We start from the raw sequence: 22,299 nt of genomic DNA on the forward strand, positions 1-22,299 counted from the left end.
ACCCCGGCCGAGTCATACCAAAGACTATAAAAAAATGGGACCCATTGCCTCCCTGCTTGGCACTCAGCATCAAGGGTTGGAATTGGGGGTTAAATCACCAAAAATGATTCCCAGGCGCGGCACCGCTGCTGCCCACTGCTCCCCTTACTTCCCAGGGAGTGATCAAGGGGATGGGTCAAATGCAGAAGACAAATATCACCACACCTTGTGTGTGTGTGACAATCATTGGTACTTTAACTTTAAAACGCCGACAGTGAGAAGTTATTATTCACACGATAATTTGGAGTTGTCTATACTTCCGTGGTGGAGGCTACACCGAACCCCTGAGGCCGACTCACCGAACCCCTAAGGTTCGATCGAACCCAGGATAAGAACCACTGTTCTAATGTGTTAAAATTTTCAGATATTGTGTTTTTAAAAACAATGGAAATTATGTTTTGAATATAGAACAGCCTTCCAGCTTGTATTCTTAGGTTATTTAAATTAAGGGGAAAACTATCATTTACGGGGGATATTGATTTTTTAAATATGTAAAGTAAGAACAAATATAAAATACGAATGTGTTTCAGGTTTAGGAGTTAAATGGTGGAACAAGCTCAGTGATGAGTGGCAGACATGTACCGGTAGTTCTTTGTTAAGGTTTAACAAAGCCTTGAAAGGTTAAATAATGGTAAATTATACAATATAGAAACTATTATTTCCATCCAATAGATGTTCTGAACGTTCAGGTGAATATGCTACAAAGACAATATATTTGATGTTAAAACTGATAAACATATTTTTTTTTGCAAATAATCATTAACTTTAGAATTTGATGCCAGCAACACGTGACAAAGAAGTTGAGAAAGGTGGCAATAAATACTGATAAATTTGAGGAATGCTCATCAAACACTTATTTGGAACATCCCACAGGTGTGCAGGCTAATTGGGAACAGGTGGGTGCCATAATTCGGTATAAATGCAGCTTCCATTAATTTTTAAGTAATTCACAAACAAGGATGGGACGAGGGTCACCAATTTGTAAGCAAATTGTCGAACAGTTTTAGAACAACATTTCTCAACGAGCTATTGCAAGGAATTTAGGGATTTTAACATCTACGGTCTGTAAAATCATCAAAAGGTTCAGAAAATCTGGAGAAATCACTGCACATAAGCGATGATATTACGGACCTTTGATCACTCAGGCAGTACTGCATTAAAAACCGACATCCGTGTGTAAAGGATATCACCACGTGGGCTCAGGAACACTTCATAAAACCACTGTCAGTAACTACAGTTGGTCGCTATATCTGTAAGTGCAAGTTAAAACTCTACTATGCAAAGCAAAACCCATTTATCAATAACACCCAGGAACGCCACCGGCTTTGCTGGGCCCGAGTTCATCTAAGATGGACTGATGCAAAATGGAAAAGTGTTCTGTGGTCTGACGAGACCACAATTCTAATTATATTTGGAAACTGTGGATGTAGTGTCTTCCAGAACAAAGAGGAAAATAATCATCCGGATTGTTATAGGCGCAAAGTTCAAAAGCCAGCATCTGTGATGTTATGGGGGTGTATTGGTGCCCAAGGCATGGGTAACTTACGCCTCTGTGAAGGCACCATTAATGCTCAATGGTCCATACAGGTTTTGGAGACACATATGTTGTCATCCAAGCAACATTATCATGGAGGCCCTGCGTATTTCAGCAAAACAATGCCAAGTCACGTGTTACAACAGCGTGGCTTCGTAGTAAAAGAGTGCGGGTACTTCCCTGGCCCGCCTGCAGTCCAGACCTGTCTCCCATCGGAAATGTGTGGCGCATAATTAAGCGTAAAATTTGACAACAAGATCCCGGACTATTGAACAACTTAAGCTGTACATCAAGCAAGAATGGTAAAGAATTCCACTTTCAAAGTTTCAAAAATTAGTTTCCTCAGTTCCCAAACGTTTATTGTGCATTGTTAAAAGAAAATGTGATGTAACACAGTGGTGAACATGCCCTTTCCCAACTACTTTGGCATGTGTAGCAGCATCGAAATTCTAAGTTATTTATTATTTGCAAAAAAAGAAATAAAGTTTATGAGTTTGAACATCAAATATGTTGTCTTTGTAGTGCATTCAATTGAATATGGGTTGAGAAGGATTTGCAAATCATTGTATTCCGTTTATATTTACATCTAACACAATTTCCCAACTCCTATGGAAACGGGGTTTGTATATATAATAGGCAAATACAAGCCTTGGCTTCAGCCTTTTCCTTTTTTTTTTAAGTGTGTGTGTATCATTGCTAATATGTATAATCTGCGCTGTTAAATTGATCACACAAAATGGTTGATTATATGACCGAAATAAACTAAAGTCATTTCGAAACAAACAATAACAAAATTGTACATCATTTTTAAACAGCATGTTGCACACTTAAGACAACAAAATCCTGTATCTCTTCAAAACTTTGCGGCGACACCCTGACCTACTTTAGGATAACCTGCTAGCGGTGTAGCTAATGATGCTAGCTGGTGTGGCAGGGCAATATACATTCGTACACAACGTTAGCATGTTAGCTTCCGCCTACTTACCGAGTGATTAACGCCCCACATAAAGACACTTTGGACAGGGTCGCTGGCTCGGAGCACTTTGAGCTTCTGCTGAACGAAGTGTTTCTTTTTCGTCTTAGTCTTGGGCGCCAGGACTACCATAGGACTGGAGGTGGCCGCCGAGTTACCGCCCGAAGCCATGACCACCAACAGGCGGGCTTGCTCTCCGTCAGAGTCGCGAGAAGCTCCTTACACTTCTTCTGGAATGGAGGCTAACTGTTGCTCAGCCAGCCGGGGCTAATCTTCCCAATACTACCAAAAGTTACCCTTTGAGCTCGGAATGTGTTACGATAACAGTACCGTTTTGAAGCGCTAAATGGATGGCCCATTCGTCAACTTAAACCGCGCTTGACAAGACCGTGGAAACAGTAATGGTTGACACGGCCTACCACCGCCCCTCCAGCCCGGCGATGTTGTTATCAACCACGTGGTGACTTTTTGACTGACAGGAGCAGCGACCAAAGAAAAGCTTCCAAGTCGGTCAGTGAATCAAATGTGGGCGGGTCCAATCACTCAAATACTGTAAATCAGTAGTATGTAATAATAACTGCAACTCCACTCAGTTACGTAACTCCAGTCGAAAATTTTCCACAGTGCTGATCAAATGTGTAAACGCTAAGTTTGAATCAAAAGAAAGGCGTTTTTAGTTGTTGAAGCCAGGCGGAAGTGAATGGTGCATTTAGCGGAAGTGTTAGGTCAGGGGTCGGGAACCTTTTTGGCCGAGAGAGCCATGAAAGCCAAATATTTTAAAATGTATTTCCGTGAGAGCCATATAATATTTTTAACACTGAATACAAATAAATGCGTGCATTTGTAAGTAAGACTAACATTTTTAGAGAATAATAAGTCTTTTATTGTTTTTAATAACGTTGATATTGGGGGGTACGTCTTGGATGGTAGAGTGGCCATGCCAGCAACTTGAGGGTTCCAGGTTCAATCCCCGCTTCCGCCATCCTAGTCACTACCGTTGTGTCCTTGGGCAAGACACTTTACCCACCTGCTTCCAGTGCCACCAACACTGGTTTAAATGTAACTTAGGTATTTGGTTTCACAATGTTAAGCGCTTTGAGTCACTAGATAAAAAGTGCTATATATACTGTATATAATTCACTTCACAATATAATTCACTTATTCTAAAGCTAACCAATAATAAATATAATACTTCTTACCATTAATGCGACTTTTTTAACAGGTGTGATAGAAAATAGATGGTTGGATTTAAATGCATGAGAATGTCTTATCTTTTAATCGTTATTTTTAACACTGTGATTATCAGCGGAATTATTCATTACTTATGTTAAGCAATACCAGCTAAGATTTATCTGAGAGCCAGGTGCAGTCATCAAAAGAGCCACATCTGGCTCTAGAGCCATAGGTTCCCTACCCCTGTGTTAGGTGGCGTACGCGATAGACGGCTTTTTTTTTTAATTTTATAAACCTTAATTTATACATTTCAACATTTACCAACAGTTGAGAAATCATGATCAAAGGAAAAACAAATACAGTACAAAAATAGTACAAAAACAGGACAAAACAGCATCAAAGGGTTGTAAATTCATCCGTCCGGGGTCGCGGGGGGTACGGTAGCCATTCGGGCGGAAGGCGTCGTACACCCTGGACAAGTCGCCATCTTATCACAGGGCCAACACAGACAGACAGACAACATTCACACTCACATTCACACACTAGGGCCAATTTAGTGTTGCCAATCAACCTATCCCCAGGTGCATGTCTTTGGAAGTGGGAGGAAGCCTGAGTACCGGGAGGGAACCCACGCAGTCACGGGGAGAACATGCAAACTCCAAACAGAAAGATCCCGAGCCCGGGATTAAACTCAGGACTACTCAGGACCTTCGAATTGCGAGGCAGACGCACTAACCCCTCTCCGACCGTGCATCCCGTTGTAAATTCAATGTACCTAAAATAGAATGCAAAAAAAATAAATATATATATATATATATATATATATACATATATATATATATATATATATATATATATATATATATATATATATATATATATATATATATATATATATATATGTATATATATATGTATATATATATATATTTGGCCCTGCGATGAGGCGGCGACTTGTCCAGGGTGTACGCTGCTTTCCGTCCGATTGTGGCTGAGATAGGCACCAGCACCCGCCAAGACCCCAAAGGGAATAAGCGGTAGAAAATGGATGGATGGATGGATGATGTATATACATATATATATATATATATATATATATATATATATATATATATATATATATATATATATATGTAGGGGCTGGGCGATATTGCCTTTTTTAATAACGCGATATTTTTAGGCCATATCGCGATATACGATATATTTCTCGGTATTTTGCCTTAGGCTTGAATGAACATGGATACATATAATCACAGCAGTATGGTGATTCTATGTGTCTACATTATAACATTCTTCTTCATACTGCACTAATATATGCTACTTTTAAACTTTCATGCAGAGAGGGAAATCACACCTAAGTCAATTTACCAAAACTGTATTTATTAAAGTTATTAGCAGGTGACTTTTCATATAATGCTACATATTAGCAGTAATGCTACTTTTGGTAGCAACGCTTGTGCCCCACACATGACAAATTAAAGTTGTCAATTCGACATATTCCCGCTTGAAGCCAAACCACCGCCATTCTTCCTTCATTTGTTACGAGATTCGCACCTTCTTTCTCTCGACACGCCACTACCCCTCTGCTGGGCGAGGACGTATACATATGTGACGTATGACGTGACAGTATGTGACGTATGTAAGAATCCGCGCTTGCTTGTCTGTGAGAAGGAGACACAGGAAAGAGCGAGGAGCGCCTGTAGTGTAATGCCCGCAGATAAAAACAACTGCGTGAGAACGTCTACTCGAATATTCCGATATAGTCATTTTCTATATCGCACAGAGACAAACCCGCGATATATCGCGTAATTCGATATATCGCCCAGCCCTAATATAGAGGCTCACTCCATCCATCCATTGTCTACCGCTTTTTTTCCTTTCAGGGTTGCAAGGGGTCGCTGGAGCCTGTCTCAGCTGCATTCGGGCAGAAGGTGGCGTACACCCTGGACACGTCACCACCTCATTGCAGCATAGGCTCACTCATTTTCTGTAAATGACTTAAATTCGGAACACAGTATCATCGTTTTCACAGCTTTTTGGTTGTTAGAGGTAGAGAGTGTTTTAATGTAGAGTTCTAATTTTTTTTTAAAGGCACAAAAAACCGGTCGGGTATTGAGAAACTTCCATCCATCCATTTTCTACCGTTTGTCCCTTTTGGGGTAACGGGGGTGCTAGCCTATCTCAGCTGCATCCGGGCGGAAAGCGGGGTATACACTGGACAACTCGCTACCTCATCACAGGGCCAACACAGATGGACAGAAAGCATTCACACTCACATTCACACACTAGGCTTCACGGTGGCAGAGGGGTTTGTGCGTCTGCCTCACAATACGAAGGTCCTGAGAAGTCAGGGTTCAATCCCGGGCTCGGGATGTTTATGTGTGGAGTTTGCATGTCCTCCCCGTGAATGCATGGGTTCTCTCAGGGTACTGTGGCTTCCTCCCACTTCCAAAGACATACACCTGGGGATAGGTTGATTGGCAACACTAAATTGGCCCTAGTGAGTGAATGTGAGTCTGAATGTTGTCTGTCTATCTTTGTTGGCCCTGCGATGAGGTGGCGACTTGTCCATGCTGTACCCCGCCTTCCGCCCGATTGTAGCTGAGATAGGCACCAGCGCCCCCCGCGACCCCAAAGGGAATAAGCGGTAGAAAATGGATGGATGGATGGATTCACACACTTGGGCCAATTTAGTATTGCCAATTTTCATACCGTGTAAATCCAAATACCGTATTTTTCGGACTAAAAGTCGCGTTTTTTTGTAGTTTGGCTGGGGGTGAGACTTGGCCAAACTATTAAAAAAAAAAAAAAATAATAATAATAAATTTAAAAAAAAAATTGTTTTTGTTTTTTTTGGTTTGGAGAAGAATGCGACTTATAGTCCGAAAAATACGGTAGCACATAAAACAAAGCACACATTTGTCATCAATATTGTCTAGGATGAAGATGCCCTGCCATAGTGATCGAGTGCTTTCATAAGTCCAAAACAGGTGGTAAACAGTCTCTGGATGCTTGTTACTTAAGGTGCAGATAACATCTCTGTCCTTCTTGTATCTAACCATCACAGTCTTTACAGGGTAATAACGATGAATTATTTTAAAAGATATCGCTTTGACTTTGTTGGGAAGTAAATACCTGTTAAGAAGGGACCACATTTTGACCCAGGAAATGTCATTCACAACATTATTCCAGAGCGCAATTACATAGGAGACAGACACACAATCATTTTGGAATAAACTGCGGATTTTTCTGTTATATTCCCGATCAAAGCAAAGTTTCCCCACTGGAGTGTCAAGTGGATCATTCACAATTTTTACAGCAGAAGAGAATATGAGTAAGCCCTGTGCAACATAACAACACTTGTTGGAATGGCATCAAATACAATGGCAAATTGTTTGGGAGTCACAGCGACCTTAAAATGGTTGAAAAATTCTTGATAATTAAAAAGTTTACCTTCCTTATTGAAAATCTGACTCACTAAAATAACATTATTCTTGAACCAATTGTTGAGGAAAATAGATTTGTCTTTATTGTTCCAAATGAAATATTTCTTGGTGAGAAATTGTGCTTGTATGTAAGAGACCATGCCAGAAAGGCTTGTTTGTGGAAGTTTGAAAGAGCAACAGGAATCCTATCAATGTCTTAGTTACACAATAGCAAACATTTTAGGCCTCCAAAGTTATAAAATACATGATGAGAAATGAAGTTCCAAATTGAGGAAGGGTCATTCAAATAGTGTATTATCCAATTAATCTTGAAGGTGTTGTTTAGTGTAGTGAAATCCAGAAAGTTTAGACCAGTGGTTCTCAACCTTCTTTCAGTGATGTACCCCCTGTGAAATTTTTTTAAATTCAAGTACCCCCTAATCAGAGCAACGCATTTTTGTTTGAAAAAAAAGAAATAAAAAAGTAAAATACAGCACTACGTCATCAGTTTCTGATTTGTTAAATTGTATATCAGTGCAAAAATATTGCTCATTTGTAGTGGTCTGTCTTGAACTATTTGGAAAAAAAGATATAAAAATAACTAAAAACTTGTTGAAAAATAAACAAGTGATTCAATTATAAATAAAGATTTCTACACGTAGAAGTAATCGTCAACTTAAAGTGCCCTCTTTGGGGATTGTAAAAGAGATCCACCTGAATTCATGAACTTAATTCTAAACATTTCTTCACAAAAAAGAATTCTTTAACATCAATATTTATGGAACCTGTCCACAAAAAATGTAGCTGTCAACACTAAATATTGCATTGTTCCATTTCTTTTCACAGTTTATGAACTTACATTCATATTTTTTTGAAGTATTATTCAATAAATATATTCATAAAGGATTTTTGAATTGTTGCTATTTTTAGAATATTTTAAAAAAATCTCACGTACCCCTTGGCATACCTTCAAGTACCCCAAGGGGTACGCGTACCCCCATTTGAGAACCACTGGTTTAGACCACCCTGATTGTTATTGTTCATCCATCCATCCATTTTCTACCGCTTATTCCCTTTCGGGGTCGCGGGGGGCGCTGGCGCCTATCTCAGCTACAATCGGGCGGAAGGCGGGGTACACCCTGGACAAGTCGCCACCTCATCGCAGGGCCAACACAGATAGACATACAACATTCACACTCACATTCACACAGTAGGGCCAATTTAGTGTTGCCAATTAACCTATCCCCAGGTGCATGTCTCTGGAGGTGGGAGGAAGCCAAAGTACCCGGAGGGAACCCACGCATTCATGGGAGAACATGCAAACTCCACACAGAAAGACCTCGAGCCCGGGATTGAACCCAGGACTGCAGGACCTCCGTATTGTGAGGCAGACGCACTAACCCCTCTGCCACCGTGAAGCCCTGTTATTGTTCATTATAACAGATTTCTTAATTTAATTAATTTAGTTTTTTCTAAATAAAGTCAACAAGTATTTTGTCAATAGTCTTATTTATTTTTTGGTTAACATCTAAAGAAATAGCCACATAGGTAAGCCAGGAGATACCTTCTGCTTTGGAAAGCCAGGTTCTGCCTTTTAAGGATACGTATCTCTGTTGCCATTGGTTAAATCTTTTATTAGTTTTTTCTACAATTGGAGTAAAGGTCAAGACCCATCTAGAACTCGGATTTTTGATGATAAGTATTCCTAGGTAATTAACACTACCTTTAACTATAATTTTACATACAGACATCATTTCACATCTCTTCATGGCCATTAGTTCACACTTATTCACAATCAGACAGAGACCAATCTGTTTTGCATCATTGCAAACCAAATTGTTCATATTCAGTTGATCAATGGTGTTGTTTTGAGCCTGCAATTTTTCTAAACAAAAGAAATACGCAGAATTCAGTTCACCTTCCTCCAGCAATTGTTTTGTAGATCTTACAAAGGCTTGCGATAGACGACTTCTGTAGACTGAAATTCATAAAAAATTAGAAAAGGAATTTTACCTTTGCAACCTCATTACACTATTTACTAAGTTTTATATTCATAAATGTAAGTTTCTCAATACCCAACCTGTTTTTGTGCCTTTAGAAAATAATTAGAACTCTACTTTAAAACACTCTCTACCTCTAACAACCAATTAGCTGTGAACACTACGATGCTGTGTTCCAAATGTGGATTAGATACGGAACTTGTGTGAGCCCATGGCTTTACATTTTGTTACATATATATTTTGCATTCTATTTTATTTACTTTAAGTTTACAACCCCGGCCCTGGCTCTGTTTTGTCCTGTTCTTGTACTGTTTCTATACCTGTATTAATTATTATTATTTTTTTATTATATATAAATGTTGCATATTATAAATAAAAGCTTATAAAATGAAAAAAATTAAAAAATGGTACAGCAGGATCTTACGTGAATCGGTGCCCGGGACTACTGGCTTCGGTTGGTGCCAAAAATGTACCGGATCCGCTGCCCATCCCAATTGACAAAGCATGATCGTAATGTAAGACATTATTAGTTTGTAACCGAAAGTATGAGGTAAAAATTTTTCTTGGAAGCCGTAAAAGTGTGTGATTGGTTTGAGAAAGTGTCTTAACATGTGTTGATCATTATTCGACTGCAAAAAAAAATCCATCCATCCATCCATCCATTTTCTACCGCTTATTCCCTTTTGGGTCGCGGGGGGCGCTGGTGCCTACCTCCTTTAAAAAAAAAAAGACTGAAATTAATTAAAATGTAAGTGTAAATTCACATTTTAACAGGGAATCATGGAAGTTGGATTCAATAATGTTACTTTTTGTTTTCAACGTGTTATCAACACTTACTTTTTTTCTTCTTCTTATATCTATGGCAGTGGTTCTTAACTAGGGTTCGATCGAACCCTAGGGGTTCGGTGAGTCGACCTCAGGGGTTCGGCGGAGATCAAAACACACTCGACTCTTTGTATAAATACAAACTTCTCCCTGTTGGCATATTACAGTTACGGCAACAGCTGACTGATTTGCAGGTGTGTAATTTGTTGTGAGTTTATGCACTGTCTTAGTTTTGTTGTTTGAAGAAGGTGATGTTCATGCACGGTTGATTTTGTGCACCAGTAAAAAAAATATGGTAACACTTTAGTATGGGGAACATATTCACCATTAATTAGTTGCTTATTAACATGCAAATTAGTAACATATTGGTTCTTAACTAGTCATTAAGTACTAATTAATTCGGCATGGCCTTATTATAACCCTGACCCTAACCAAATAACTAACATATTCTATTACTTATATGTTCCCCTAGTGTCCAAATAACTCTAAATTAAGTCTTTGTTACTTAGAATGTGTTCCCCTATACTAAAGTGTTACCAAAAACATACAACTTTGTCTTGAATTTGAAAAAAAAACACATTTTATTTTTCACTAAAGAAGGATTCGGTGAATGCGCATATGAAACTAGTGGGGTTTGGTGCCTCCAACAAGGTTAAGAACCACTGATCTATGGGAATACTTGCAGTAAGACAAGGAGACACTAGATGCCTCTTAGGTTCCTTGAGTACATTTGTCTTAACAGTAAACGTAATCAATTGATTGATGCCTTGCCTACTGCCTTAAAAACTGACTGTAGTGGAGTGTTGTGATCACCCCAGACATTCATTTTGCCTGTAACATGACAGGTTTGAAAAACATTTTTTTTCTTTATTTCTCTTAAGCTGCTCTGCCAAATTAAGTCTTATGGCGCCTCCCAGTGGATGTCTGCCGCACTCTTGAAAAAAAAAAAAAAAACTGCCATTTTGCATACTTATAGGACATTTGATTCTTTGATGGTGATGATCATTCTCATCATATTCATTCGGCAGGTCCTCATTAAGGTCATGGGTAAGCTAGAGCTTATCCTGGCAGACTTGGGGGAAACCGGCTCACACTGAACTGGCCACCTGTCAATTACAGGTTAGATGCAAACAACCATTAAGACTCACATTCACAACTTTAGACAGTTTACAGCCTCCAATTAACCTAACATGCATGTTTTTGTGATGTGGCAGGAAGGCGGGCTACCCAGAAAAAAATACGCAAGTATGGAGAGAACATGCAAACTCTACACAGTGATGCTTTAACAACGATTCAAACCATCGCACTGTAATGTAGATGTTGGCTACAAATTATAACTCGACTGCACACTTTTTTCACCCCAGATGTCTTTTCTCATCGTAGGAACGAAATATCTGTTCATTTGACCTTTGCCATAACATATGATAGCTTAGGAAGTTTGAAAATGGTGTTTTTTCTTAATTTTTCTGAAGTTGTTTTGATACAGTAAATGTGAAGTGAATTATATTTATATAGCACTTTTCTCTAGTGACTCAAAGCGCTTTACATTGTGAAACCCATTATCTAAGTTATATTTACACCAGTGTGGGTAGCACTGGGAGCAGATGAGTAAAGTGTCTTGCCCAAGGACACAACGGAAGTGACAAGGAGGATGGAAGCGGGGTTCGAACGTGGAATTCTCGAGTTGCTAGCATGGCCGCTCTACCAACCGAGCCACGCTGCCCCCAATGAGCAGCAATGTTTTTATTTTTAAATGACGAGACATGGAAACAGTGAATTATGATCTTTGTACTGTAAGTATGAGAAAAGTCCAATTGAATCGTGACACTGATGTTCATGTGTGTATTTCATGCTATGGCTGCTGTTTATGCTCGTGTGAGGAGAGGAATTGTCAAGAATAGCAGAGGCATCCAGCCTATAGATAGAGATTCTGTGGTGAAGTAATTCTGATCATGCTTCCTCCATTATCTGCAGGGCCTTCATTCCATAATGCTTGGACAAATGGGATATTCCCTGCGGTTACCTTGGAAACAGGCATGTTTCAAGGCCCTGTGGAGAAGCAGGAGCAAATAATCCTTCATGTGCGGCTTATTTGCTCAAAAGCACTATGAGGTTAATGTGCTGTAATGTGTAATTTCTATTGCATTGCCAAATATAGCCTGGGAAATAAATGAAGAGGCAAGAACTCACTCTGTTTGTACTTGTATCAATATATGTTTTTATTAATTCTGGTCCATATTTATCATCATTATGTTTGATGTCCTTTTTGCTTAGACAAGCCATCACGGTTAACACATTTGCACAACAAGATTTGTCAGAAATGGATAAATTCTAATCACACATAGCACACAATTTCATGACTTTGGCAAGACTTGGGAAAGAACACATTTTAAACATTTTTTCTAATCTTTTGGAAACAGAAATTTAATGGAAGAACACAATAGTATAATGGACATTCTCAGTTCTAAAATGAAAAAAAAAACACACAACATAAATAGGAAGGAAATAAAAACATGAGCTAAAACCAAACTATGTACAATAGCTGAATCGAGCTCTGATGAGTTTTGCCATAAAAATGCTCTAAAAGCACTGCACTTCCCCCAACATGAAACAAAATAATCCCAGTCTTTAAATAAGAAATAGCTGGCAATATAAAAATACATGGCATTATACTGTAGTTCATTAAATAAACCAATAATTCATATATAAAATATATTGACGTGTATAAAAATATGCCTTACATTTTTTTTAAAGGATAACAGCCGTACACTTTTTTTTGCCACTTCAGAACACACAGTCAACCACAAAATTCCAACATATGTACAATCAACTGATAAGCAGTCACCACACCAATTTGACAAATAAACGAACAGAAGCATCCTGTATCATTTTCATTTGACTATTTTTTTCAGACATGACACACAAATATATAAGATATTGTAAGCTTAAAGCAGTAATTGATGGAAAACAGACCCCAAAATAAATTATTCTAAGAGACATTGATATCAGTGTATCTTTGGAGAGAGGGAGAGAGGATGATGAGGATGACACACATTGGTGTCACATCACCTGCGTAACAGTATTTCAGCCCACTGAGATCAGAACAAACACAGGCAGTGTCAGCTATCCTATATTCAAATGGAAAAGAGAAATCTAACTAGAAAGCCAGAACAAGAGGCAGGGAATAGGGAGATATTTTGCAGTAATACGGCTCGGATCACTGAGGAAGTTCATGGACCATTAAAATGAGCATGCAGTGTGTCTAGAAGGATGACACAGGGAATATTGCTGTATCAGTTGGACATTCAGGTGGTTGATATCATCCCTGGACTGTAAGTGTGTATGTTTCCTTCAAAAGAGGACATGGACTGATGTGTGCTTTCCATTGGAAGTGGTTTTCCCTGCTACCTCCTGTCCAGGCAGTTTCTAGCCCATGCTAAAGCTCCCCTCTCCCTGTGCTCCTTCTTCTCCTCCTCCTCCTCCTCCTCCTCCTCCTCTTCCTCCAGGCATTTGACAATAGCAGAAACTCATCTCTCACTCCCCGTCGCACGGTAAAACACCGTCTTCGCTGGCACGTGAGGGCACTGGAGTGCCAAGCTCGTCCACACACCAGCAGTGGCCACGCTGCATGCCTTTGGAAGAGCGGCACTGTGCAAAAGATAAGAGGACAGGGAACGTGATTGAGTGGAGGAGAGAGAGACAGAAAATGGGATGTCATCATAGCGCATTAGTGGTCGTCCGAGCCCACAGAAGCTCAGAGAGAAAAGTGTCAGTGATTTCACAGATGACAAATCCCTGAATCCACAGAAGGCTGTAGCTCTCACAGACTGTGACACCAAGATGCTGCAGCAAAGAGACACATGTTCACCCTAACAAAGTTCCAACGTTTACCTGCTTTTTTCTGTAGAACCCACGGGTGTCACAGTTCGGTATGTAGATGTCGCGGTCAGACTGGATGATTGTCAATTCCAAACCTCTCAGGACACTGTTGAGCATTTTGCGGCAGGGTGCCTGAAAACAGCAAGGCAGACCTCAAACATCATTTTAGGCAAATCTAGAGCTATAGCTGCTTTATGCCCTTAGGTGATGGTGCTGGCATGACTTTAGTTACATGCTAATATAAATCACAAAAGCACAGCCATGTATGTTTAGATGTCACATATTGTGTAACATTATATAACCACTTTCTTATACAATGCCTTCCCTTTTCAGGTCACGGAAGGGTTTGAGGGTTCTTGCAACACTTTGTGAAATCAGACTAAGTAATCAATCACCCATAATCGTGCAAAAACTGCACAGTCAACCCACCAAAATTTGAAATATTTTGTGTCGGCTTGAAAGTTTCCTGATTCTCATCATGCTTAATTACTTCTGCCGCATAGCAGCACACACATCATGCACCATATTGTCGTGTGTTTGTTCATGCCACTGCAACACCCAAAATAGCAAAGGAGGGTAATAATCTCTTATAAAGCAACTCATCCATCATCTATTTAGCAAAGCTGCCTTGTCAGGAATCTTTCAAGTGACTATTAGTCACCTTTACTTATCAAAGATTACAATAGAATGATAGAACTTACTTTTTCAATGTCACCGCTGTGGGAAGGATGAGCACCTGCAGAGGGATTGATACACCAACATATCATATAATGATATGGAATGACCTGATTTATTAAGATCAAACAGGAGGATAAATGTGTGCCTGCACCTGCGTAACATCTAACCTTACTGTTCTGTCTTTGCATCTGTCTACACAAAACAATTTCATAGTCTACCACATAATATCTATTAACAAGTGGGTGGTCAATGATGGTGAGAAACATCATTTCTATCAATGCCTTTTTTTTCAGATGGCAGTGTCTCTGTTTAAACAGTAGATGGAGACCACTGCAATAAAAGTCTCTCATAAGGATGTAGGTGACTGTTTTACATTCATGCTGAACATAGTGCAGGTCATGCAAATGCAGGACAATTTAATATTTCTACATTATCGCAAACCCCTCAGTAGAAGCAACTAACTAACATTTCTACCAAATTGGAGTTCTTTCTAATGCCATGTAATATTTTTATCTGACAGCACTGCAGATAAGCACTGGGTATTAGATGTGCACATTCCTCTGCAAGAAATGCACGCAGGTTTAAATGTCATGTATTAATTGGCATGTTCTCTTGTCACTGAGCTCCACAGCATAACATGAAATCAAAAGCAACAAAGCCTTCCTGTAGAGTCTACTTGCATGTGTGTATGTATGCACAGGTGTGTATGAATAATGAAATCAATCTATATTGACAGTATCTTACCTGTTGGGTGGGGCCTCTCAGTGGGACTTGTCCTGCTGTGCTTGGCACAAATGCCCCTACCCTGCAACAGAGCTTGAAGGGGGCTATGCTCCCTTGGCGGGGGAACACAGCGGAGCCCCTTGGCACAGCTTAGGGTGTACACGCCACAGGGCTCTCCCTGGGCCAACATCGTCGTGCTGCCTGCCACATTGTGCTCCCTGGGGGGTCTCCCAGCACCAAGTGGATCCCTGCAGCTGGGACAAACCTTGAAGGGGCCCAAACGACTGGCCCCTGTCCACGATCCACAGTGAACAATCAGCAATAAAACAACGATAGTTAAGTTACAAAGCAAAGGCATGTCTCCAAATTCTCCACACTCACACACTGACAGGTAAATGTGGCTGATGCTATTTCTGTTATCTCTCTCTCTCTCTCTCCCTCTCTCTCTCTCTCTCTCCTCTTTCCTCACTCTCCCTCCCGCTTCTATACAGTAGCTCTCCTTGGTGCCTTGCCAGATGAGTCCCCTGCAGTGCCAGAGGAGACAAACGGATATCGAGAAAGACACAGCAAGGCACCAGCTTTTAAAGATGTGAAAGGCGGTGATAGAGAGTGAGTGAGAGAGGGAGAGCAAGCACAGCTATGACACCTTCAGGGGCTGGGACTCAGGAAGAGAGAGAGAGAGAGAGAAAGAGAGAGAGGGAGAGAGAAGGAGGTGGCAAGGAGGGACAGAGGAAGTGGGGGCGGATTCTGTCCCTTTCAGAAATGATCAAAATACAGGCACATACACCATTCATCTCATTCTGCATGCATACTAAGTATTAGTCGTATTCCTCTATTAATGTCAGGCATCTTTCAAGAAGAATATTTGTCATGGTAACAAATGCAAATGCACCTCCATCATCATTGCCACGGCAATGCCTTGTGTAATTAAACTGCACAAATGTCAGTGGAAGACATTTCCTATGTAATCTGCCAGCTGAGCTCCACACTAGCTCTTTGTTAAATTACTTATTGTCTCATGGAAGACATATTGTCATGCCAAAAGTCACTGTGGATGCTTCCATTTTAAATGGACTTCATGCACAATACCATTTGAACTAATTGACAAAAAGCAATCATCTCAGTGTCCACTTGTGGAAGAAAGTTCCTTGCCTAAAAATAACAAAAGCAATTGCCCCGCTTTTGTTATAAGACAAAAACTATACTGACACCTTCACCTTTCTCCGTGACATGCTGCTCTTAACATCATAATGCTGATGCCATTTTGCTTTGCGATAATGTCACAATATGATATTCGTGGTCAAATGGGTAACTTATTCACTTGTATTAAAATAGCCCCTGTAAAATAAAAGCATTCTTACTTTCACTATTTTACTCAATAGAAAGACAAACAATAGGCAAATAAATAAAGTGTTGTCTTCATACTTAGGCATTGTACACGTTTGTTGTACATTATGCACCTTGTGAATATAGGAATATAATGTAAATGACCTATGTATGATCATATGGAAAGTGAGTTGTAAAATTGTCCCACTTGATACAGGACATTAACCTGGCAACACTGATTTGTCTAGGTATGTGTAATTTACCTTGGAATATATACATGCTCAATCAAGCAGGTATTAGTAATGTCCCTGCATAAAGTTGTGTCCATTGTGTTTGAGAGTTACAGTGGACACACAGGCATGGCAGAGCAGAGCAGAGCAGATATCCCCACTGGTCTGTTGGAATTCTCTGCAACGCAAGGCCAAAAATTACAGCGCTATATCTGCAGCCTGCTGGCTTTATTAATCTTGGCAAAGTCAGCTAAAATCACCTGCTGCCACAAGTTCGCATCAGCTTGCAAACTTCAGCATTCGTTCACATATCTGGCATATTTGGAGAACATTCCAATACATGCGCCAGACCAAGTGGGGCTTTTATTTTCCACATTTCCCAGGATTGTTCTCTTTTGTACTCCCTCCCCTCCGCTCAGAGGTTCTGTCCACATGGCAACCGGCGTCAACACACCGCTGCTCAGCATTTTGCTATACTGACCGCCTGGTGAATAATATTCACATTTCTAAAAAGCTCAACTCGAAAACATTGTTTATTTCAACCAGCAGGGGTGCAACTTACCGTGATCCACCATAGCCCGGCTCAGAAATGTACTCCCGAAGGTGATCATTCTTCACTTGATTCATCAGGGGTAGACACAGCGCTTTTCTACATGTGACGTCACTAAAGAGCGCCGAACTCAAGTTTCCAAAGTTTAATGTGGAGTCATGGCTAGCTGATGGACAAAAGTGAGTTTCCCCTTTCATATGTACTCACGTTGAATGAAAGATATCGGTATTAATTTACTTAGATTACTCCCAACCACACCAATACTGTCATACACTTCGCCATTCTAAAGACTTCGGCGACGAACATCTGATTGAAGCAGTAGCCTCGCCATTAGCAGCTAATGCTAACGCTGGTTCATTGACTGCTTTCATGACATGCCTTCATGTCTAAAATACACACTAATGGGTACTTCAATTCAAACAATAACCGTATTTATTTCCCCAGGACGTCAACCGGTAAAATTGGGATTCTCCATTTGAAAGCAGAGCGTCTCAGTTTGTCAGTTGGACGCTAGCAAAGCTCAATTTGTAAACATTGGCACGCCCACTTTCATCATCCTCCCTAAACTTTTGACATAGAATAGAATAGAATGGACTTTATTGTCATTATATTTACATATAACGAGATTAAGGACTCCTACTTAAGGTGCGGCAGTGGGAACAAATATGGGGTGAAATAAATAACACAAGAGGTAATAAAGGAAAAAAACTGACAATTGAAATAAACAGACTACTATCCAATAAAAATAACAAGCAATCCTGTACAATATACTAAACACTATAGAAATACAAAACACTGTACAATATACAGAACAAGATAAGCGTCCCGAAGTAATAAATAGCAATCAGTGTCGGACATAGCAAGTGTGCTTATGACTGTTAAACAAAATAAAGCACCATTGCATAACTGATTTCAATAAATAAATACACAATGCAGTACGTACGTAATTTTAATGTGATGATAGGCTGTATGTTTATGGCTTGAAGGTATATTTCACCTTCATGCTAAGTAGTATGTATTTTTTCCATCTGATTCTGATTGTGGACATCGTAATTGGTAAATGGGTTATACTTGTATAGCGCTTTTCTACCCCTTTTTAAGGAGCCCAAAGCGCTTTGACAGTATTTCCACATTCGCCCATTCACCCACACATTCACACACTGACGGCAGGAGCTGCCATGTAAGGCGCTCACCAGGACCTGTAAGGCGCTCACCAGGACCCATCAGGAGCAAGGGTGAAGTGTCTTGCTTAAGGACACAACGGACGTGACGAGGTTGGTAGAAGGTGGGTATTGAACCAGTAACCCTCAGGTTACTGGCACAGCCACTCTACCAACTTCGCCACGCCGTCCCCCAATAATTAACTTGAAATGAACCAGGAATGTGTTGTAGACGTGTTGAACAAAGCTTCGTGGAAGATAACTTCAAATTGAAAGGTTGCTTTTCCCCTTCCAGAGATGGAGGATATTAATCTAGGACACAGATGCCTCCCAAATCTGAGGCGTCGAGTCAGAGACATTGGGGACGGGCACCCAGTACAGGAACGCTACATGCGTTTGCTGAAGGATGGAGAGACACTCAGGTGGGCATGTTGACTGACCAGTTCATATAGGAGGGGATAATATTATTTTATCTAGCTGTGTCTCATATATAGTATATGTTATATATATGGCGACTTGTCCAAGGTGTACGCTGCCTTCCGCCCGAATGCAGCAGAGATAGGCTCCAGCAACAGCTCGTGACCCCGAAAGGGTGGATGGATGGATGGATATATATATATATATATATATATATATATATATATATATATATATATATATATATATATATATATATATATATATATATATATATAGTGTATATGTATGTATGTATTTGTGTGTGTATGTATGTATATATATATATATATATATATCACACATATACTGTATATATATATATGTGTATGTATGTATATATTTATGTGTGTGTGTGTATATATATATATATATATATATACATATATACATATATACACATATATACTGTATATGTATGTATGTATGTATGTATTTATATGTGTGTGTGTGTGTATATATATACATATATATATATATATATATATATATATATATATATATATATATATATATATATATGTGTGTGTGTGTGTGTGTGTGTGTGTGTGTGTGTGTGTGTGTTATTAGGTAGACGCTATCTGAATTAAGCGTGTTGTTGCCGTTTTTTTAAAGGTGTGTTTGTGATTGCACACACACACACACACACACACACACACACTCAGTGTTAACCTCCAATTTATTCTCTTTAGTTACCAAGGGAACTCAGAAGAAGTGGGTTGCTATGTGGCCATCCTTTATCAAAGGGAAATTGCTACTTTGAGGTAAGGCTCAATGTTGGTGATGCTTCTAGTGACAGTGCTCTTAAAGTCAGCTTTCAGCATTGCAGTAACTCCTTGAGATGTACCATTTGTTGTAAAGACTTATGCATTATTAAATGTTGCGGTCAACACAAACTCTGTGTAACTGCCATTATTTTCTACTAGATATAGAGTAAATACAATACCTAGTTTGATCGATAAATTGTTGGCCCTTTGCACATCAGCATTTTCAAATAGGTTTACCAGATTTCATTACACCAGTACTTTGATTCCACACCATTATGAGCTTCATATTGAAATTCTTAATGCCCTCCCAGTTTCTACCACTGCGATACACCTACTTCAAAAATGTCAGCATTAGACTTTCATGTAATGTACCAGAAACGTTTTTTGGAAGCACTGTGAGGCCTTTTAGTTTGGTATTAGTAACATAAACAGACTGGCTCAGTACTTGGACCGCATTGATTGTGGCTGTGAGGTGCCTCTGATTTGTGCCATTTTTTACATTTATTTCAAATTGTAATGTCTGACCCTGCATCTCTCTCGCATAACATTTTTCAAGATAACAATGTCCGTATTCAAATGAGATGTCACATTCTGAGCTCGATCAGTCCCTCTGACATTTAGACAAGTGGACATAATTCAACCATTACATTTTATAAGATGTAATTTTTCAGCTGTGACGCACATGCTGTCTAGTTATCAGAAACATTTGGTACATTTCTTCTGCTAAAGGTCAGCCTACTGTCAAAGTATGCATCATTGCTATCCTGGTGTTTCTCCTGGCTGTGCTTTCACACGGACTCAATTTCGCCCTCCTCAGTACTGCTGTCTTTTTCAAACATCTGCAGCATTCCACTTGTCTCACTCGATTTATTTGAGAAGTACATTTGTCAGTGCTACTAACTAAAGGCTCATCACTGAGCACATTCCTGTCCTTGTAGAGAAAAAAGTAGGGTATAGAGATTTATTCATCACTCGTCAGTGTTCATGCCCCGAGACCTAAACAATTGGGAATTAAATTCAAAAGAGCAGCCATTGGTTTTTAACTCTTCTGTCCAATTGTTTCACCTAATTGTATAATGAAAAATGATTTTGAAATTGAAACTTGAATGCAGAGCACAAACAACAAACTAACTGTTAACAGTCGTGTTGTCAGGTAAAGTAGTTTTTCCACCTTCACATTTTCATGAACATGCCTCTGTCACACTCCCAAGAACATGATTATGAACACTCATCCACATGCACCCTTGGGGCTTATACTTAAGTTTCACTGACCTTTTTTTAGGCACAAATGGCCTCTGTGAATATTTGTTCAGGATTAGGTTTTATTTTCCCAAGGTTTCTTTTTAGCACGAGTTCAGTGCTATTTTTACCTGATATGCAGCAGTTATAACAAAAGAAATTGCCAAAATACCCTGATAGTTTTGGATCTGTGTCGCTCACCCCGTGCTTAACAAATATTCACAGAGACCATTTGTTTCTAAGACAGGGAGAGACATGGACCCAGTCATATTCACATAGTGTGACTGTTGGTATAACCATAATACTGTTAAAATGGCAAAGGTACATGACCTAGCAATATTACTTTGTGTCATAAAAACATGTTTACCCTTGAAGGCTGTAGTCAACCAATATATTTCTCAGTTCTGCTTAACTGTGAACTAGATGCATAAGGCAGGATAGAAGGAGGCTAATTCACAGCCAGTCTTTGACACTGGTGATTTTTATTTATATATTTCATCCATCCATCCATTTTCTACCGCTTGTCCCTCTCGGGGTCTCGGGGGGTGCTGGAGCCTATCCCAGCTACATTCGGGCGGAAAGCGGGGTACACCCTGTACAAGTCGTCACCTCATCATTGGGCCTAACAGATAGACAGAAAACATTCACACTCACATTCACACTCTCCGGCCAATTTACTATTGCCAATATTATTTATCATTTAATTGATTTAATGTGTTTAATTTGCTAAAGCGTTTCCTTAAACACACATCTGCTCTTTGGGGTTTCAGTGGGTAAAAGCACAGCTTTAGTTTAAGGATGTCTCCTTTTGTATATCTTTCTTGGTGTAGGTGACAATAGTGGACACCGGTGTGAGAGGGACCATCGCCGTAGGCCTGGTGCATAAATTCTACAGGCTGGACCACCAGCCAGGCTGGCTTCCATACTCTGTAGCTTACCACGCTGACAACAGCAAGTAAGTCATTTCACAGTCATCAAGGGTGTCTCTCTTTGCACGAGAAAATTGATTGTGGCATATCTCTTTGCACGAGAAAATTGATTGTGGCATATTCTTGTAGCTACAACAGCAAAAATTGTGATATGTCCCACTAGCTTTATTTCCCTTTGAGCACAGGAAGAACAGACTTTACTGTCTAGGGCTGCAACCAAGAAAAAACTTGTTTGAATTTTTTTGGTTCTTATTTGTCATTGCTGTAATAAATCAGATAATTTATGAATTAGCAAAAGTTAATCCATTGAAGAAATTGGTAGGATCAGGTTTTAACACACAGCGGACAGGATTTCGCGACCAACGTTTTGACGTGTACTTTTCATGTTTTTAT

General features: G+C 39.6%; 3 protein-coding genes and 1 long non-coding RNA gene across 6 annotated transcripts in view; 2 read left to right on the forward strand and 2 right to left on the reverse strand.

Annotated features, from left to right (window-relative positions):
• The window catches only part of pip4k2ca (phosphatidylinositol-5-phosphate 4-kinase, type II, gamma a), a 36,610-nt gene extending 33,500 nt beyond the window's left edge, over positions 1 to 3,110 (reverse strand). Inside the window, exon 1 of the mRNA XM_061904334.1 lies at positions 2,559 to 3,110. Coding sequence (XP_061760318.1) covers positions 2,559 to 2,717 — 159 coding nt within the window. The 5' untranslated portion in view covers positions 2,718 to 3,110. The remainder of the gene's footprint in view (positions 1 to 2,558) is intronic.
• LOC133554976 (uncharacterized) lies at positions 2,509 to 12,143 on the forward strand. The gene is made up of 3 exons (XR_009807252.1): positions 2,509 to 3,056; positions 10,998 to 11,088; positions 11,184 to 12,143. It is a non-coding gene; the product is annotated as an uncharacterized LOC133554976 (long non-coding RNA).
• Positions 12,144 to 12,161: 18 nt separating this feature from the next.
• igfbp6b (insulin-like growth factor binding protein 6b) lies at positions 12,162 to 17,869 on the reverse strand. 3 transcript variants are annotated; one of them, XM_061904344.1, is made up of 7 exons: positions 17,368 to 17,869; positions 17,066 to 17,289; positions 16,839 to 16,983; positions 15,271 to 15,540; positions 14,550 to 14,584; positions 13,861 to 13,980; positions 12,162 to 13,617 (listed from the first exon to the last, which is right to left on the reverse strand). In XM_061904344.1, exons 3-7 carry the CDS (start codon positions 16,852 to 16,854, stop codon positions 13,504 to 13,506), a joined length of 555 nt encoding a protein of 184 aa, XP_061760328.1. In that variant the 5' UTR covers positions 16,855 to 16,983; positions 17,066 to 17,289; positions 17,368 to 17,869; the 3' UTR covers positions 12,162 to 13,503. The 3 variants fall into 3 exon arrangements, with proteins under 3 accessions (XP_061760328.1, XP_061760327.1, XP_061760326.1); XM_061904343.1 differs by lacking the exons at positions 16,839 to 16,983; positions 17,066 to 17,289; XM_061904342.1 differs by lacking the exons at positions 16,839 to 16,983; positions 17,066 to 17,289; positions 17,368 to 17,869 and having other exon boundaries at positions 15,271 to 16,425.
• spryd3 (SPRY domain containing 3) overlaps positions 17,300 to 22,299 on the forward strand; it is a 126,958-nt gene continuing 121,958 nt past the window's right edge. The window contains 5 exon segments of the mRNA XM_061904341.1: positions 17,300 to 17,534; positions 18,811 to 18,937; positions 19,664 to 19,701; positions 19,704 to 19,735; positions 21,808 to 21,932. Coding sequence (XP_061760325.1) covers positions 17,525 to 17,534; positions 18,811 to 18,937; positions 19,664 to 19,701; positions 19,704 to 19,735; positions 21,808 to 21,932 — 332 coding nt within the window. The 5' untranslated portion in view covers positions 17,300 to 17,524.

The sequence above is a fragment of the Nerophis ophidion genome, linkage group LG06, assembly GCF_033978795.1.
Source record: "Nerophis ophidion isolate RoL-2023_Sa linkage group LG06, RoL_Noph_v1.0, whole genome shotgun sequence".
NCBI lineage: Eukaryota > Metazoa > Chordata > Actinopteri > Syngnathiformes > Syngnathidae > Nerophis > Nerophis ophidion.

Excerpts from the sequence above, each read along its gene's own strand:
- igfbp6b (XM_061904342.1), bottom strand. The coding sequence starts at position 15,607 with ATGCCTTTGCTTTGTAACTTAACTATCGTTGTTTTATTGCTGATTGTT. Across the intron at positions 14,585-15,270 it reads TGAGAGGCCCCACCCAACAG|GTGCTCATCCTTCCCACAGC; the intron begins GTAAGATACTGT and ends ATCCCTCTGCAG. Across the intron at positions 13,981-14,549 it reads ACAGCGGTGACATTGAAAAA|GCACCCTGCCGCAAAATGCT; the intron begins GTAAGTTCTATC and ends TGCTGTTTTCAG.